Source organism: Sorex fumeus, unplaced genomic scaffold, assembly GCF_029834395.1.
Source record: "Sorex fumeus unplaced genomic scaffold, SorFum_2.1 ptg000157l, whole genome shotgun sequence".
In the NCBI taxonomy this organism is placed as follows: domain Eukaryota; kingdom Metazoa; phylum Chordata; class Mammalia; order Eulipotyphla; family Soricidae; genus Sorex; species Sorex fumeus.
In genome coordinates, this window is record NW_026606214.1 from 273,364 (window position 1) to 293,018 (window position 19,655).

The window sequence follows — 19,655 nt, forward strand, 5'->3', positions numbered from 1 at the left end:
AAGTGGAACTGCTGGATCGTATGACAGTTCTATGTTTAAATTTTTGAAGAAAACACAGATTGTTTTTCAGAATTCCCACCAGCAGTGCACGAGCACTCACTTTCTTCACATCCTTGCCAACACTTGTTATTTCCTATTTGTTTTCATATATATAATATCCATTTGAATTTTTTTGTAAAGTAGAATCTCATGTGGTTTTGATTTGCATTTCTTGGATGGTTGGTGATGTTAAACATCTTTTTATGTGCTTTTTGACCTTTCGTATCTCGTTGGGAGAAATGTCTTCTTAAGTCTTGACCCATTTTTAAGTGTTGCATTTCCTTTGATTTCACATATACAGCCACTATTACAGAATCCAAGTTCCAGCTTGGCTTTAGTACCAGGCACAAATAGCTGCTGGCAAGGAAGGGAAAGGAAGAGGCTCAAGGCAGTGTTTGCCTTTGGGAGGTAGACATTTTGTACGTGAAGAGAGCACTAATCATAGCCTAGAGTCTAGCAGAAAAATCTGTAGCCCACAATGTTCTGTTCTTTCTCTTTTTCTCCACAGGAGAAAGATGGGCAGATTCACAAGGACCTTAGTACCCCTACTGGGGATGAAATAAACAACTCTAGAGAATAACGAGAATCATGCTAAGACATAGAAGATGTGGTGGCAGAAGTGGTGGTGGTGGTGGTGGCAGGTTTGTCCTGAGACATATTCTTCCTTGGTAGGATATCATCATCACCATCACTACCATTACGACCATCATCCCCACCATCACCACTCATCACCAGCTCCAAAATCACCACCATCACCAGCTCCACCACTATCGCCATCACTAGCATCACCACCATCACCATCACCATCCTCATGATCATCACTACCACCAGCTCCACCATGATCACCATCACCATCATCATCACCATCACCACTACCACCATCATCACCATCACCACCATTATCAACTCATGATCATCATCACTACCACCAACTCCACCATCACCACCATCACCAGCTCCACCAATTCAGTCATCACCATTATGTTTAGCATCACTAGCATCACCATCACCATCACCAGCTGCATCTCCATCATCATCATTCTGATTACCATCAGCATCACCGCCACCATCATTATCGTCACCATCACCATCTCCGTCCTCATTACATATACATTATCAAATGCCATTTTATTGACCTCTTCTTGAACAGCTGGTTCTTCTTCCTCTCCTTCTTCCTTCTCGTGGGTAGTTTCACATCTACCTTTGGCTTTTGGTTTTTCTTCTGGTTCCTCTGGTTCTGGGTCAAAATTGAAAGTAAAGAAGTTGTAGGCTTCTTCGGCAGAAGGGAAGCCAGGTGGGACCTAAGAAGAAGCAAAGAGACAGAGTTTCCGATTCTCTAAATAGCAACAATCGTCCTATGATCAGCTACAGTTGATCATCAGGCATATTCCAGGCGTCCTGAGCACGTGGCCTTTGCTCTAGTGATGTCCTGGTGGTGAACTGGTTCACCAGGAACTGGTTGGTCTTCTTTAACAAGTAACTTAGCATTTTATATTTTATAATAATAACTGCATTCCAACACATCCATAAATACATTGCTTATAACAGTCAATACTTCAGGAAATGTTGTTAAAATGCAAAAAAGTGGATTTATTATTTGAAATACCAATGCTGAGACAGTTTTACTTATTATGAACAACATAGGATTTATAAACTTAAAAATAAAAGACCATTTGGGCAGTTTGGAATCTTTTTGAGTATTCTTTTTTTTTCCTTACAAGGAAATCTAGTACAACTTGCACATATTATTTAAAACAAGCATAATTTAAGAAGAGAGGAATTCCTACCAAGGGTCTAGACTTAATTTTTCGTGCAGAGTCACGGAACTTCAATCTTGAATAACTTTGGGAGCCATCTTGTTGAGTTCTTTCTATCTCTTTCCCTGGCTACAAGAGTGGAAAAATGATAAATTAATTTAAAGTAAGAAACTAAGGACAGTCTAATACCAGCATATAGGATTGAAAAACTAACCAACATCAAATTATGTTTTTGAAGGTTAAGATTGCTGAATAGTATCTTATAGCTTTCCTATACCTTAACCAATATATATATATGATTTTAATTAAAATTTAAAAAAATTAGATCACAGTGATATACACAGTTACAAAGTTGCTCATACTTGGGTTTCAGTCATATAATATTCTAATACCTGTCCCTTTACTAGTTGTACATTTCCTACCACCAATGTCCCCAGTTTCCCTCCTGCCCACTGCACCTCTCCACCTGCCTCTATGGCACTGTAGCACTGTCCTCCCGTTGTTCATCAATTTGCTCGAGAGGCACAGTAACGTCTCCATTGTGAGACTTGTTGTTTCTGTGTTTGGCATATTGAATACGTCACGGGTAGCTTGCCAGGCTCTGCCATGCAGGTGAAATACTCTCGGTAGCTTGCCAGGCTCTCCAAGAGGGGCGGAAGAATCAACCCAGCTCAGCTGGACCGGCCACTCACAAGGCAAATGCCCTACCGCTCTGCTATCGCTCCAGTCCCATTCGTGGGATATTAAAAAAAAAATACTATGAGACAAATAGCCAACAACAGTAGAAACAAGGGCCAGGAGGATGGGTCCACGGTTAGAAGCTGCCTCAAGTGCTGGGATGAAAAGGGACCACTTTGACAAAGATAGTTGGAAATGATCACTTTGAATAAGTGTGCTAAAAATAGGTAAAGGAGCAAACATAACCTCTCAATATTATTGCAAGCCATAATGCCCAAAAGGGGGGAGGAAGAGAGGGAGAGGGAGAGGAAGGGAGGGGTGGGAGAGAAGGAGGGGGGAAGAGGGAGGGAAGAAAGAGAGAGAGAGGGAGGGAAGAGAGATAGAGGGGGGGAGGGAGGGAGGGAGAGAAGGAGACAGTCAGGAAGGAAACTGGGGACATTGGTGGTGGAAAATATGCACTGGTGGAGGGATAGGTGTTGTAACATTATATGGCTGAAACCCGACCTTGAACAGCTTTGTAACTGCATCTCATAGTGATTCACCAAAAAGAAAAAAAATACTTAGAAGACCTTAGGAAATAGAAAGCTATCCCATGCTTATGAATTGTCATGCTTAGTCTCTCTCCTAGTGTGGACTAAGAATGACATACATGGAAAGCAAAGAATAAGCCATGAGGAAAGGACATAGAAGAAGTACAAACTTGAGGTACAAATAAAAAGTTGAGCTAGACCAGTCTAGAATACACAAAACGAAGACTAAGGAAAAATAAAGCATTATTGCGGAGATGGACTCTTTTTCAAAGGAAAGCTTTGTAGCAGGTAAAGCTGAGAGCAGAATGTTGCTTATTTGTTACAAAATTAATCATTTACATTATAGTTTGTATAACACGGTGACAACAGTGTTAATGTTTTTTGGCATTATTGATATACAAAGTTACTACACCCACTGCCACCACGGCCACCAAAGTACCCAAGACCCTTTATTCATGTCCCTCTCACCTCTACTACAGCTCTTAAGAATCTTCCATTTTGTGGTGTGCATTTTATTCTTCTATTACGCTTTCTAGCATGAATCATTAATTAGTTGTTGGTATTAAAGGCACCTGTGTTTTTTGTTTTCTAATTGCATTAGCTTTTGTCAAGGAAAACATGAGTTTTTTTTTTTTAATTTTGGATGATTTTTTTATACTTTTGAGTACAGTACTCCCACTGCCCTTCACTGTTGAATCCAGAATTTAGACTTTTGAACAATGACTTTCACAATTTATTATTTGGGGCCTCTCTGGCAGACATTCTTTTTTTCTCTCTCTCTGTCTATCCCTCTATTTCTCTCTCTCTCTCTCTCTTTCTCTCCTTTTGGGTCTTATGGTTTGCATTACAGATAATGAGAGGTTATTAAGTATATCCTTTTACCTACTTTCAACACTTAGTTCCTTTCTAACACGATTATTTGCAACTATGATTGTCATGTTAACTTAAATAAATTTAATTAATGTGTTAAATGTATTTATTTTTTAATTGAATAACAGTGAGATTCACTATTACAAAGTTGTCATGATTGGGTTTCATTCATATAATGTCCTAACACCTGTCCCTTCACCACTCTACATTTCCCACCACCAGTGTCCCCAGTTTTCCCTCCTGCTGCCCCACACTTTCATGGCAGCAACTTCCTCTCTCTCTCTCTCTCTCACCTCCCTCCCTCCCCACCTCCCTCCTTCCCTTCGACCCCTCTCTCTCTCCCTCTCTCTCCCTCCCCACCTCTCTTTCTCTCCGTCTCTTTCTTTCTCTCTCCCCCCCTCTTTGGGCATTATAGTTTGCAATACAGATATGGAAAGGTTATCACGTATATCCCTTTACCTACTTTCAATACTCTGTTCCTATCCAAAGTGATCATTTCCAACTAACATTGTCAAAATGTATCATTTTAGACTCAATAAATCCTAAGCTGAAAAGTGTGATTCCCTTCCTCGGACCAACAGAGGATCCAGTTGGCAGAGAACTCTTTGTGTCTTTGAGAGACAGCCCAATGGCCTGATGGGAAATGGGCCCTGCCCACACCACCCATCCTTCTCCAGAGCCTCGGGAGGTGCCAACCTTGCTGAAACTGAGCCCCTCAGCCCTCTAGTGGACTCATCCCCCAGCGTCCTTTCCTTTCCCAACAACAGCGAGTCCACCAGCTGCTCTTCCCACCTTGTCTCATTTCTCCTCTCCAGCCCTTCGAGAACCCGATCGTATCGTCCTAAAGCCAAACCATCCCATCTGCAACTCTAGATAATCATATTAAGCAGCAGCAACTTTATTCTACGGACAATGGGCACTTCTTCATTATGGCGGCGGCCGAGAATTCCTTGTTAGTCAAGTGAACCAAGAAATGAAGAGCTGAATTTAAAACAAAGCAAATGAAAACCCTGTCGGGCAGGGCTGGCTGAACATGCTAAGAATGTGTCCCGTACTGTGCTCGAAAGGATAGGAGGACGGAAACTTTCATCAGAAATCTTTACCTGCCTTCCATCAGAAGTGTGCCCCGAGGATCGTGAGTACATTTATTTATTTATGGTAAGTAAATTTATTGATGTGTGAGTAAACTTATTTATTTCTTTATTTTTGCTCGCCTTTATTTTATTTTTTGACTCAATCTTTCATAATTGATTTTAGGCACCATGATTTACAAGACCATTAATGACAGGGTTTCATACATCACATATTCCAGCATCACACACTCCCCTTCCCTCTACCCTATCCCAGCCCCCCCCCCCCCCCGCCTCCTCCTCCTCCTCCTCCTTCATGATACTAAACACCAGCAATTACTCCTGGCAGGGCTCAGAGGACTAAAAGGGGTGCCGGGGATCAAACCCCAGTCGGCTGTGTGCAAGGCAAGTGCCATACTACCCCTCTGGCCCATGAATTCCTGTCCAGCTCTTATCTCTGCTCTCCAGCAGGACCCGAGGCTGTGATGTGAGAGTCAGAGTGGCAAAACTCCCAGCTCAGTCCCACACATGTCCTGCAGCCTGGGGAATCACTCTGCATCTCCGGCTTCTCACCTGTCAAGTGTGAGTGAAAATAACAGGACTTGCCCTGTGATTGTTGGGACAATGGCACGTGATGCCATGGGGAAAACACTTGAGGAAGATGAGGCACGGAGTCTGGTTAACAAACGCTGGACACCACCACACAACTCTGCTCTGCCAAGGGTTGCTGGAGATTTTATATTCCATTTGATCAACCTGGGCTTCTCACCTCAGAGCCAAATTCAGTCTCTGCTTCCCTCTCCTTGGGACTTCTCAGGCGCCTGGGCGGAGCCGTGGGGATGTCCTGCAGCAATGCGCTTTCTGCTTTAGACTGAAAAGGTAAACATGAAATTACCACTTCAATGCGAAGGATGCTCCGAACACTCACTTGCCACCGTGGGAGAAAATAATACACACACCCACACCCACACCCACACTCACACACACAAACACACACACTCTCTCACATTCACACACACACACACACACACACACACAGACAACACAGTACTTTATGAAGAGATGCTTACAGGAAAAAAGATATTAAATTCATCTGGAGCCTCATGTATTTTTGTGCCAATGTTAAGCACACGTTAGTATTTAAAACAGGAAATCCAAATTAAATGCTATTCAAATGCTCAGAGTTTGGAACGACGAAAGCTAAGCAGACCAGCCCTGAAGAGGTGCAATCAGCACGAAACAAAATACTGAAGGGATTTCTCTCACCCTTGCAGCTTGTAATTTCTCCCGCATGCGTTCCCTCATGGCAAATTCTGCAAAGCCTGTTCTGGAAGCTGAAGGGATTGGAGGTAAACCTAAAGAAAAAAAAAAAAAGAAGGAAAATACACACATACACACAATACTTTAGATCCCTATTTTTCTTCCAAAGGAAATGTCAGAGAGACAATAAAAAACGAGAAGACTTGATTTTACTTTGCAAATACAAAAGCTGATGGAAGCAACCATGAGCCAGACCCCAGGATGCTCATGCAGACATCCAAGACGCAAGGAGGGGCTCAACTCCACCTTGGGGCCACCCACCCGCCTCGACTGCCAGCGTGCTCCATTCCCCTTTACTGCACAGTGAGAGGGGAAGCCTCAGTTTACCCTTGCCAGATGCTGTGAGCAGTCCGTTTTGTTTTTGTTTTTCCTGCCCCGTCCTACTTTATTTTTTTTACTGTTGCATTTTTTGTTGTTATTGTTTGTTTGTTTGTTTGTTTTTAATTTTTATTAGCGAAACACCATGAGGTACAGTTGTAGACTTACAAATTTTTGTGCTTGGGTCTCAGTTATACAATGATCAAGTACCCATCCCTCCACCAGTGCCCATTCTCCACCACCACGGATCCCAGTATCCCTCCCACCCCCCATCCCCCCACCCCACCCTGCCTCTGTGGCAGGGCATTCCCTTTTGTTCTCCCTCTCCTTTTGGGTGCTGTGGTTTGCAAAAAAGGCACTGAGTGGCAATCATATTTGGTCTATAGTCTACTTTCAGCATGCTTCTCCTACCCTGGAAGAATCCTCCCAACACCCTTTATTTGGTGCTCCCTTCTCTATCTGAGCTCCCTTTTCCCCTAGCATGTGTGACCTCCTGCAAATTCCTGAGCTTTTCTGATAAAATAGAGAGTTAACAATTGTTCATCATAAAATTCTGCCCCAGCGCTTAGCTGAGATCATGGAGAAATACTCAAGGCAAATGGTCAGACTATTAGATCCTTGCATTCTCTGTAACACTTGCCAAGAGCCCAATTTTCACTTAAAAGGTCTAACTTCCCTTTAACGTCCCTGCAGTCCCTGTAACACAAAGTCCAGGTTTTCTTATAAATCCCCCACAAAAAGAGCCAGAGTTAACTTAGTCCTCTACTAAGTTCCTCTCTATAAGGGGAGTTCTTTTCTCTTTCTCTACTTCCCCATAAATTTCCACTTTCCAATTTCGAGTATCTTTATTACTTATTATTTTCATTCTTGAAAATACTGAATAACCTGGGAATCGAGAATGAACAGAGACCCTCTCCCCCCGCCCCCACATCTCCACCATCATCTGCATCACTGTCCCTTCCATGTCATGGATCCCCCAGACCCCAACGTGGGAGGTGTGACTCCTCTCCATTCCTTCCTGGACCTCTTTCCTCATTCTGGAGGCAATTCTCTCTGATTTATCTATTTATTTCTTTATTTATATTAAAGCACTATGACTTACAAAGTTATTCAAAGCTGAGTTTTAGATATACCATCTGTCTAAAACTGACCCCAACACGAGGGTCAGCTCTGCCTGCCCAGTGGATGCAGTTCTCTGGAATCAAACGCCTTACCATGAGAATTAGGCAATGGGCCTAGACACCTGGGTGGGGGTCTGGCTGACTCCTCTCCTGCAGCCTGACAACTGGGTCTTCCCATACCGTGAGGGTGATGGACCGGCTCCCACACATCGCCCTCCAGCACGTGAGCCCTTGAGGGGCTGGCGGGACCTCGGGGTCTGGACTCTGCTGGGCTTTTGCAGAATTTTACCTGCTCTGACCTCCCCGGGCTCTTCTCTGGCAAGGTCACAGTGGGCCAGACAGGGAGATAAACCCCTTTCTGTTGCTACTCCATCCTGCCCTGTGACCCCCTGGAAACCACCAGCACCAGGCGGACCCCTGGTTGGGGCATCTGAGGTTTGCCCAAGGGGAGCAGGGAGAAGACAGACGCTCTGAAGGTGAAAGAAAATGGGTGGGGATGGAGGCAGACGGGGAGCCGCTGAGGGACTGGCTGAGACAGGGCACTTGTGAGGAGCTGGGAGTAGTGAACAGGCTTGTTTGCAGGCAAGGGAGCGGCCTGCAGTGAAGGCTGACCCCAGAGAGAGCACATCCGAGGCAAGAATGCAGAAAACAGATGCTCCTGATAGAGGAAAGAGCGACAGGGGGGAGAAGGCGTGAGGAGCAGCTGGCTGCAGGCAAGCCTTGTGTTTTTTTCCAGGCTGGCAGGTTCCCTTGCTGGAGAAAGGGACAGTCCTGGCACTTTGACCCTTCCTCCAGCAGGGCCCCATCCCTGCACTTGATGCAGTGACCATTCCTACAGCAGGGCCCCATCCCTGCACTTGATGCAGTGACCATTCCTACAGCAGGGCCCTGTTCCTGCACGATGCAGTGACCTTTTCTCCAGCAGGGTCGCTCAGCGGTTAGCGGGTGCAGTGAGAAAATCCCAGAGGCCAGACTTCTCCTGTGTCCTCTGCTCTGTCAGGTAGGATGGATGGAAGTTCAAGATCATTGTGTTTTGCTTGCTGGACCAAATCCTGGAACACCCATAAGATCCATTGGTTGGGTCTCAAAACTAAACCAAAAAAATCCTGTCATATTTTTTCATGCCAAAAGTGAAGGAAGCACAGTATATTCAGTTTCATCACACAAACTGACTCCCAAGATTTTCCTTGTATTGCATGGTACAAAATTATAAATATATATGTGTATATATATATATATATATATATTTTCATCTCCTCTGGATGCTATGAATCCAGTCACCCATGGGAGGTACATGGTGTCACCAAATGTGTGTCCAATGCAGAAGGAAAAGGCGCTCCCAGATGGGACATGGTACTTGACGATCCCTTCTTGCATGAAAATTTGTCTTGCTTCTGTCCCTAAAGGCCAGAGCTCTGAAAGTTAAGAATTCAAGTCCTGGGGGCTGGAATGATAGTACAGCAGGTAGGGAGTTTGCCTTGCATGTGGGAGACCCATGTTTGATTCTCAACATCACATATGGTCCCCAGAACACCGCCAGGAGTAATTCCTGAGTGCAGAGCCAGGAGTAACCCCTGAGCATCACTGAGTGTGACCCAAAAAAACAAAAAAACAACAACAACAACAAAAAGAATTTAAGTCCCAGGGTGGGGTGGAGGTGGCCGGAGGGTGTTCAATCATTGTATGACTGAAACTCAATCATGAAAGCTTTGTAACTGTATCTCACAGTGATTCAATAAAAATTATTAGAAAATGAAAAAAAAAACACAACTCCCAGACCGCATCATCAAAGGTGTTACTTCACCCCATCTGAGCTTCTCACGAAGAGTTTGGAGAGAAGGGGCTGTGGAGCCTAGAGAAGGCAGAAATGGAGCCGGATGAGGAGAAAGAACAGAGGTGAAGGTGCCTGCCTTGTACACGGTTCACCCAGGTCAACTTCAGGCACCACAGAGGGTCCCCTGAGCACTGTCAGAAGAGTGATCCCTGAGCACAAGGGCCAGGAATTAGCCCTAATAACTGCTGGTGTGGCAATGTAAGATGAAATAGAAGATGGCAGTTGGAGGAGATAGTGGGCAAGAAAAGGCAAAGAGGGGCTGAAGCAATAGCAGTGGGTAGGGCGTTTGCCTTGCACACAGCCGACCCAGGTTTGATTCCCGAGCACCGCCAGGAGGAGTGGTTCCTGAGTGTATGAACCAGGAGTAACTCCTGTGCATTGCCAGGTGTGACCCAAAAAAGAAAAGGCAAAGAGAAACAATTGAGGGAATTTAATGATAATGAAGGATAAAGGAGATCCTCTAAAAGGTTTACTTTCACGTTATAAAAGTATTGCAACGTGAACGTGTAAAGATCTACCCATACCGTGATTTAAATCTGAACGTGTGTGTCTGTGTGTGATAGACAGACAAATTTTATTGAGCTGTTCAAATTTTTAAAAAATTCTACTGCCAAAAAAAAAAAAAGAATGCATGTCCCTGACACTAAACAGCATCTTGCTCATTTAACTCTCTTCCTTCATGAGAAAAAGACCCATGAGTCTTTTCAAATTGATTCGAAACAGCAACTACCATGCAGCATTCACTAGAATAAGCTTCTGAGAGAGAAGCATTGCGATGCAGCAAAAACTCCGCTGCATGAAGAAGCAGAAGTGGCATCTGAGGAAAGCTGAGGAAAGTGAGGCGTTCCTTCCAATTAACCTTGAGAATATTCCATATAGTAAAAAGCAGTTGTTGCCTCTTCAAGAATAAAATTCACTTAAAAGAGAAAATGTTTGCAAAGATGGCAGGATGGGAGGAGGAATGGGGTAAGGATCCGATCCCCACAGCCAGCCACTTGCCTCATTTCCTCGGCTACACTGTGGTCTACAATAAGATGGAAGGGCCAGCCTCGTGACATTTGGTGGCGCTAAACCACTGAAGGAAAAGTTAAAGGACCCCTAGGGTGTGACGGGAGGGTGCCTTATCTTTAGAGAGGAATTCCAAACAAAATAGTTGGAATCCTCTCTGGGATGAAATGAGATGAGGACTGTCTTTTAAAAATAACATTCTAACATCATCAAGATGGAGAACTTTGTTCTTAACAGCTCCCTTTGATAAGAGGGATGAAATATTCTTTTTTTTAAAATCTTGGTAGAATATGCAAACATTTATTTAAGCAGCTGGAAATACTAAAGCAACCCTCCTAAGTTTTTCCACTCCCCCCCCCCGCCCCCTAATTTTATTGTCAGTGACTCCACAACATCCCTAATCTTCGAGGTGAGCCCAGGCTGGCTCTGCTTCCCCACCTGGGGACAAGGTTCTGCCAAGCTTGGAGCAAGGGGTGATTTCACACACACATTTGACTTGGACTCAGCTTACGAAGCCTGGCAAGACCGGCGTTTCCACAGAATCAAAAGCAAAGAGCATGATGAAAGCGATTTTCAAAATGATTAAGATTTGATTTAGGAGTATACATGAACTTATAGAAAAGAGAAAGTTTCAAGATGTTCTACAAGAAAAAAAATACTTCTACAAGTATACAATTCTCTTTCACTTGAGTGGGTAAGATTCATCATCAAAACCCCAAGGATCAGTTTGGCACAATTGCATAGGCCAGAACCAAACCATCAAAACCAAGGATTCCTCAGTCTCACATCTCAAGAGTTTCCAGCTCTTCCTAGTCTCTGTCCTTCTGCCTACTCGAAAGCTCACAGTGAAAGAGGAGCCTCAGTTTACCCTCGCCAGCTGCTGTGGGCAGACCCTTTTTCTTAAGCTGGCACATCCTACACTTTTGACCTCCTGTAACTTCCAGGGCTTTTTCTGATAAACAAGGAGTTAACAATTGTCCATCATAAAATTCTAAGCACCAGCACTTAGGCTAAGATAATGGGACACACCTAAGGCAACTGGCAAGGCAAAGATCTGTTAGATCCTTACATCTACCTGAACACTTGCCAAGAACCCATTTTCACTTAGAAGGGGCCACAGGAAAACCTTTATCTTTTATTTCTCTGCATTCCCTGTAACACAAAGACTCAATTTTCCTATAAAAACCCCACAAAAAGAGAGCCAGAGTTAACTTAGTCCTACACTAAGTTCCTCCCCACAAGGGGAACTACTTTTCCTTTCTCCTCTACTTTCCAATCAACTTTCCCACTTTCCGACTCTGACTCTGAGCATCCTTATTGCTCAATATTTTCATTCTTGAAAACGTTGAAGAACCTGGGAATCACGAACAAACACAAAGACCCGCCCTCACAGCTCCAGCATTATTTGCATCAATTGTACTCATACCCCATTCTTCCTCTCATTACATACAGGCTTGATAAAATGGTGGGCATTCCACTACCTCCTTAAGCACATTAACTACGTTAAACATCTATTAAACACAACCATCTTCTAATAAAATCAGCATTTTGAAATAACTTTTTAGCTCTCTCACGTCACATTCCCAAGTTGATACGATTGAGGAGTTCTATGCCTCTCCCAATTTTCTCTTTAAAAGGTTTCACTAAGATACACTTCAAAATACTATAAAGTATTTTTATAGGCCTTCAAAGCAAGCAATCTAGTAGTTTTTGTTTATCCATTTACTAGCGAATGGACATTTGGATTGTTTCCACTTTGAGACTATTCTGGAAAATTTTGCTATAATCATCTGTCCACAGATTTTTGTAAGGACTTAAGTTTTCAGTTCTTCTGGATAGAGACTTAGCTCTTGAATGATACAATTAAATGTTAACGTTCATATTATAACATTCTTTAACTTTGTGAGGAACTACCAAAATGTTCTCTAAAGTAGCTACATCATTTTTAATTGCTGCCCAAAATGCACCAAGTTTTCCAATTTGGCTACAACCACACCAACACTTGTTATTAGCTTTTCTTTTTTTTAATTTTAACTACCTTATCAGGGGTGAGGTTTTAAAAGGCTTTGATTTTCATCTGCTTATTGGCTGATTGGATGTTTTCTTTGAAGAAAATGTCGACTCAAGTCTTTTGCCCATTTTAAAATTGGATCATTGGTTCTTTCATAACAGGGAAACACCCTTATCAGATATTTCACTCGAAAACATTTCCTCGCCTAAGTGGGTTAAGCAGAGCCTTGATGTCAGTTAGGGGTGAGAGTTTAGGGAGGCTCCTGACTGTCCCCTGATATGCAGGAATGCTGGGGGAGCTTTGAGCTTTTCAAGGTCCCCTATAAGAAGTTCCTCTTTAGCATTTAGTGTTTGCCTCGGCCTCTCCTTAACCCCAACCAGTAATGCAACCTCTGGCAGCTTCCACGTTGACAGCGATTCACAGACTGTCTTTGATACTGAACAACTGTGGCTGTTTTTGAGAATGGTCCTGAGGATGGAGTGCTCGTCCAGAGGACACTGGGCTCAAGCACATACAAGCCGTGAGAATGGAACTCTGCAGGGCTTGATCCAGATGAAGCGGCGGCAGTTTTGCAGAGAGAGAATTTTGGGAGAGGGTCCAAGGTACTTCCCCCTCCAGTGATGTAAGGTTGCCATGTCCCACGTGGAGCTGGGAACAAGGGGATGGAAGATCTTGAGGAGGAAAGAGAAATTTTGGACACAATCCTCAAAGTATAACTGATAAGAGCGGGCGAAACCCATATTAATTTGGACTCCATCCAAACTGACCCTTTCTGCATTTTAAACAACGCTAAGAAAATGAAAGGGATTTAGTCAGAGAAAAGTATTTGTAAATTGTGTATGATAAAGCGCTTGTATTTAGAATGTGTAAATAACTCTTAAAGCTCCGTAGTAGGACAAACCATCCAGCGGAGAATGAGCATGGTTCCGGGGAGTGCTGTGACAGTGCCTGCCTTGCAGCTTGAGGCCAGGGATAAGCGTCCACCCCTCCCCCGCAACCTGCACCCAGGCCCTATTATGTCACTTGAGATCCCAGAGCCACAACTAAGTGAGAATGCCTGACCGGCTCATCTCAATAGCAACCCAAAGGAAGGAAGGAGAACGAATTGAGCAATAACTAAATGGGTGTTTCACGAAGGAAATATGCAGTGATCAGTAAGCACATGAAGTGAATTCAGTACCATTTATCATTAGGGAAAAATACGAGGGAAAAGTCCTCACAATACTACACTACCCCCCTGCAAGGACTCTAATGCCAAGAAAGGGTGTGGAGAAACGCGGTTCCTTATAAACCACGGTGAGAAAACAAAATGATAAAACCACTCTGGAAAACAGCAATGGCAATTCTGGATAAAGGTAAACATAAATTATCTCATGACCCAGAGATTCAGCTACAAGGAATATCCCCGAGACAAAGAAAACCCACATCGACACAAAGGAACATTGGAAATGTCTACGGGAGCATTATTCTTATAGCCCCAAACTGGAACCAAGTTAAAGTCCATCAGTAGGTAAATGAACGAACACAAGAAATATGGTGCATCGTGTGATGAAATGTAATTCAGCAATGAAAAGGAATAAAATGTGCTCACACACTGGTGAATCTCCAAAGAACCACACCATGTTAAGTGAAATAAATCCAACAATATTTCCCTCCCCTCAATGTATGGTATAATTCTATTTACAGGAATGTCCAAACAAGGCACATTTATACAGGTAGAAAATGAATTAGTATCTGTCCAGAGGTGGGGTGGGGATGGGATTAACTGCAAATTAGCAGAGGGAGCTATTGGGGCAATAGAAATGTTCTAGAGCCGGCCTGACTGTGGCGATGGTGGCACAGTTCAGGGACATTGGGCATGTTTTATGATATATAAACTGTACCCCAGCTATGCTGTGAAACGTGGCGGTTATCTTATTTGAAGTAGAGAGGTTGACAATGAGCAGACAGTAGATTTACTCTAAGAGAAGTTCTGGATGGAGATTTAAAAAAAAATCTAGGACAGGTCTCTGTATAGGTCGAGTTTCAAGTATAGAATATGTAGATGAAGAGGAGAGGACCAAGCACAGAGCCTGGGCATCTGTTCCACCTCGAGGGGTTGGGACTGTGAGTGTGAAGCAGCTGAGGCGACCATGGGGACAGCTACGCCCAGGAGAGCAGAAGGCCCAGAAGCAAAGAATGTGGAGGAGGTAGATGTAGGTTCATTCTGGCCGCAGAGGCAGCAGGGTTGGAAACTAAGCTCAATACTTGAATTTCGGGGGCTGGATCGACAGTACAGCAGGTAGGGCATTTGCCTTGCACGTGGTGAGCCCGGGTTCAATCCCTGGCACCCCATAGCACCGCCAGGAGTAATTCCTGAGTGAGAGCCGGGAATAACCCCTGAGCATCGCTGGGTGTGACCCAAAAAGCAAAAAAAAAAAAAAGACTTGAATTTAGATATGGGCGATTCACTGGTGACCTCAACACGCACAGATATTGATGAGGCAGCCAAGAAGGAAGCACGTTGACTTGGAGTGGGTTTGAAGTTGGAGGTGAGGCAGGCAGGTGAGGCAGACAGCTATAGAAACTCCCCACCCTCCAAAGAATTCATGAGAAGTAATAAAATTGACAGCTCCAAGGCTGCTAAAAAAGAAATTAATTCATAGAGCACAGGAACTAAGGCCTGATAAGACCTGGCTCAGACCCAGAGCAGGCTGGGTGCCACCTTGAGAGAAGCTCCAGCAGGAACCAAGGCCAGGAAAGGAATTCCAAGGAAGACTGTCAATTGCTCCCAACTCTACCCCTTGGCACCCACCCTAGAAACGAACTCTCATGTGGGTAGAAATTCCCACGACGTGCAGCTTGGGAGAAAGCCTGGACAAGCCAACTGGTACAGAGGAAGCATGCACAGATGCTGCCCGAGCCCATGTGCCACCTGTGCCGAGTGCTGTTGTTGGCACATGTGAGGCCCAAGCACATGTGCTGACTGAATCTGCACTCTTGAGATGCACGTTTGTGTACCTGCATCCCTTCATACCATAACGCTGGGATGTGTCACGGGGTCTCCTTTACTGTGAAGCAGCCTGCGTTCTCTCTTGGGCACATTATTCTCTCCCCCCTCCACCCCACTTCCTCAAAACTTCTAAAGAAATCCTGCTCTACTTCACTGCCCATCTCCTCCTGGAACTCTTTTCTGATAGGTCAAGACAACAGAAACAGAAGGCCTAGGGAAGGTCTAGGACGAGCTTCCCTTTCCTGCAAGGAGCAAGGCTCACCGCAGACTCTTCTCACTACTAGGCTTCCCCGGCTGTTTCCTGGGTGGCAGAGGTGGGTAGAGAGAAAATGCAGTTTCCTCCTTGAAGCAGCTGCTTTGCTCTCCCCGCAGGACATAAGTCACCGGGGACGCCCACCAGCCTGAGAGGCAAATCTGGAATGGAAAAGTTTTCTATAAAGGAGATCTGGGGAGAAGTCTTCCAAAGAGTAAGGATGGTGCATGATGTTTGGAATTCCTTGTATTTCCTTGGACTCTTGGATGAGTTGGTCAGGCAGTTTGATCACAGAGAAGGCACAGGGGAGAGCAGGAAGATCACATTTCCTGTAGTCCCAGGTACTGGAGAACAAGAAGTCCCCGGGGGCCACTGAGGCAATGGGGAAGGACAATGAGTTGCGGGAGGGGGGGGCAGACGACAGGAGAGCAGGGCTGGAGCCATAGCAGGGTGTTTGTCTTGCTCAAGGCCTGCCCTGGTTTGATCCTCGACACCTCATAGGGTCCCCCAAGCATCAGCAGGAGTGATGCCTGAGCACAGAGCCAGGAAGAAGCCCTGAGCACTACTGGGTGTAGCCTCCCCAAACAACAACACAAAAACAAATTTAAAAAAGAAGGGAGGATGGGGCATGAGCTCAGGGCATGGCCTTTATTGGGCTTACCAAGGAAGAGGCAGAAAAGGTTTGGGGTTTGTGGGCTGGAATGATTTCAGTAGGTTCTGGGTGAGATGGGTACTCTCTGCATGGGTGGTACCTGGTCCTGGGGTGATTCGGGAACGGACTGTTGGGAAACACAGCCCCAGAGAGGAGTTAAGACTCTATGTTGGATTATTTGTTTAACAAAGGGGTGTTCCAGGCTGGGTCGTTGGCTGTCTCTTAGAATCAGTGAGTTTCTTCTTCGGTTTGGTTTTGAGGTCGTTCCCACGCTATGCTGGGATCGCTGGAGAACAAGCAGAGCCAGGAACTGAACTCAGGTCTCTTGCACACACAGCATGCACTCGAGCCCATCTCTCTGACCCTGAACAGAGTGCGCCACAGCCTACACAGCAGGGGAGGCCTCAGGGAAAATCAGCTCTCACACAGGTCAGGCACTTCCTGCCCCCAGAAGCATCAGAAGCATCTGAGCTAATGGAACATAACAAAGAGCCCAGAAATGAACTCCTGGGGAGTTCGAGAGTTAATTTTCAACAAAGGAGCCAAGATGGAGAAAGAAAACGGGTTAAGAAAATAGGTAAGCCATGGCCTTGGATCACTATCTTACGCTAGGTGCAGAAATGGACTCAGAAGGACTAAGGACTTAGATGTTAGACTTGAATCCACAAACTACATTGCAGAAAACATAGGCATTGGCTTCATTTGTCTTCAGGGATGCAACTCTATTGGCAAGGAAAACAAAAGCAAACTTTTCTTTTAGATGGAATTAAATCACATCAAAAAGTTTCTGCACAGAGAGGAGTATCACACATATAAAAATTGTAATGTTCGTAAGAAAGTATTCACATATCTTACACCTGACATGAGGCTAATACCGAAATATTAAAAACACTCAAAAAACAAATAGCATCATCAAAAAATGAGAAGAGCTGAACAGACACTTCTTCAAAGACAATATGGACATAAAGCAATATTCCTCATGGGGCTGGAGCAATAGTACAGTGGGTAGGGCATTTGCCTTGCATGCAACTGAACTGGGTTTGATTCCCAGCATCCTATATGGTCCCCTGAGCACCACCAGGAGTAATCCTGAGTGCAGAGCCAGGAGTAACCCCTGAGCATTGCTGGGTGTGACCCAAAAAGCAAAAAAAGAAAAACAACAACAACAAAAACCCCCTCATTACTGATTATCAGGGAAATGGAAATGCAAATTGAAATGACAATGCCTATCCGGTATCCTCCCATCCTTGTGATAATGGTCTACACCAAAAGGCCAGAAGCAGAAAGTGCTGTTGGAAAAGAAACCTTGTTCACTTATGATAAGAATAAAATTGGTCCAGCCTCTAGGGAAAACAGTATGAGATTTCTCAAAACATTAAAAGTATGTAACTACCATCTGATGCAGTAATTCCATTTTTGGGTATCGATCCAAAGAACTAAATAAATTTGATTTTTTAAGGGGCATTAGGGCCACAGCTAGAGGTGCTCAGGGCTGACTCCTACCCTTCTGCTAAGGGATCACTTCTGGCAGTGCTCGGGGAACCACTTGTGGTGCTGGGCACAGAACGGAGTCAAACATGCAATAGGCAAGCCCCCTGCCTGCTGTGCTATCTCTCCGGTCCCCCCCAAACCATGAATTATAAGCTATATTACCACACTATTTATAATGGGCCAAGATATACTACTAATTTATAAGAAAAGATGAAGTCTTTTTGTTGTTGTTACTACAACACGGATAAAACTGGAACGTGTCATGGAGTTAAGCCAGCAGGTGGGAGACAAATGCCAGATGATCTGGCCCACAAGTGGTAGATAAAGACAAAAAAGCAAGGGAACAGATGATGTGCACTGAACACAAGCCCTTTCACGGACGGCAGACCGAGGTTACCTAAGGTGGGGGAAGGGAAGGGTTCAATGAGCAGCAGAGGGATACTGGCACTTTGGTGGTGGGTGTGCTATTGTAACACCAAACCTCTGAAACAAATCAGCACTTACACTTTTATAAACTACTGTTACTTCAAAAATTAAAAAATACAAAAAGCAACAGAAACACCAATTTTTCTAACCATTGTAATCCATTTTTTCCCCTAGGTTGATTTGTGAAGGTTGACTAATACAAGAGATAAAGTACATCATTATTTAGTGACGGACAAATTGGAGTGCTTAGCAAAAGCACTCAGGTGGGCAGAAGTTGGTTCCTCATTCTTTCAGGGTTTCCCTTCAGAGACATATTTCCAAAGATTCAGTGATAATTATGAAAGAAGCAACTGAAAATGGAACATACCTTTGCATGATCTAATCCATTTTCAGGGGAAAAAAGAGGCATAATTAGGAGGGGTCGGGGTCAGGGTGTATGGTAGGGGAGAGAGGAAAGGGAGAGAAGGGAGGGAGGAGAGAGTGAAGGAATGAGAGAGAGAGAGACAGAGAGAGAAAGAGAGAAAGGAAGGGGAAGAGAGTGGGAGAGACGGGGGGGTGGAGGAGAAAGAGAGAAGAAAAGTGCCTGCCATGAAGGCAGATTGGGGTGGGGGATGGCAGGAAGGAAACTGGGGACATTGGTGGTGGGAAATGTACACTGATGAAGGGATAGGTGTTGGAACATGGTATGACTAAAACCCAACCAGCAACAATATTATAACTGTCTATCTCACAGTGATTATGGAGCGATAGCACAGCGGGTAGGGCGTTTGCCTTGCACGTGGCCGACAAGGCAGACCTGGGTTCGATTCCTCCACCCCTCTTGGAGAGCCCAGCAAGCTACTGAGAGTATCTCGCCGCCCAAATCTGCCAAACACAGTAACAACAAGTCTCACAATGGAGACGCTACTGGGCCTGCTCGAGCAAATCGATGAACAATGGGAGGACAGTGACAGTGACAATAAAAAATTAAAATTAAAATAAATACAAAATGAGAGAGAGAGAGAGAGAGAGATGCACAGAATCTTCAAAAAATAAGATTACCCAGCCCCTCAATACTTTCTTCCAGTTTCTGTTCCAAGTGCTACTTCTTTGACCCATGCTGGCTTCCCCATTTCACCCTGCTCTGAATTTGTACATATCTGATTATACGCATCATGTCTCCTTTGGTGCATGCTTCAGCTGTAGTATGAATAGTATAGTATGTCCTGGAAGGCACACCCTGTAGACCGTTCCCAGTAGAAAGTATCCACAGAGCTGAAGAGAAGGAGTGGAGGGTGGGTGTCCC

The 19,655-nt window shown here is 44.5% G+C and overlaps 1 protein-coding gene across 1 annotated transcript in view; it reads right to left on the minus strand.

Annotated features, from left to right (window-relative positions):
• Nucleotides 1-19,655, minus strand: part of CC2D2A (coiled-coil and C2 domain containing 2A) — a 120,655-nt gene that overhangs the window by 94,066 nt on the left and 6,934 nt on the right. Inside the window, exons 4-7 of the mRNA XM_056107296.1 lie at nt 6,211-6,299; nt 5,714-5,815; nt 1,827-1,925; nt 1,176-1,340 (exon numbers count right to left, since the gene is read on the minus strand). Coding sequence (XP_055963271.1) covers nt 1,176-1,340; nt 1,827-1,925; nt 5,714-5,815; nt 6,211-6,299 — 455 coding nt within the window. The remainder of the gene's footprint in view (nt 1-1,175; nt 1,341-1,826; nt 1,926-5,713; nt 5,816-6,210; nt 6,300-19,655) is intronic.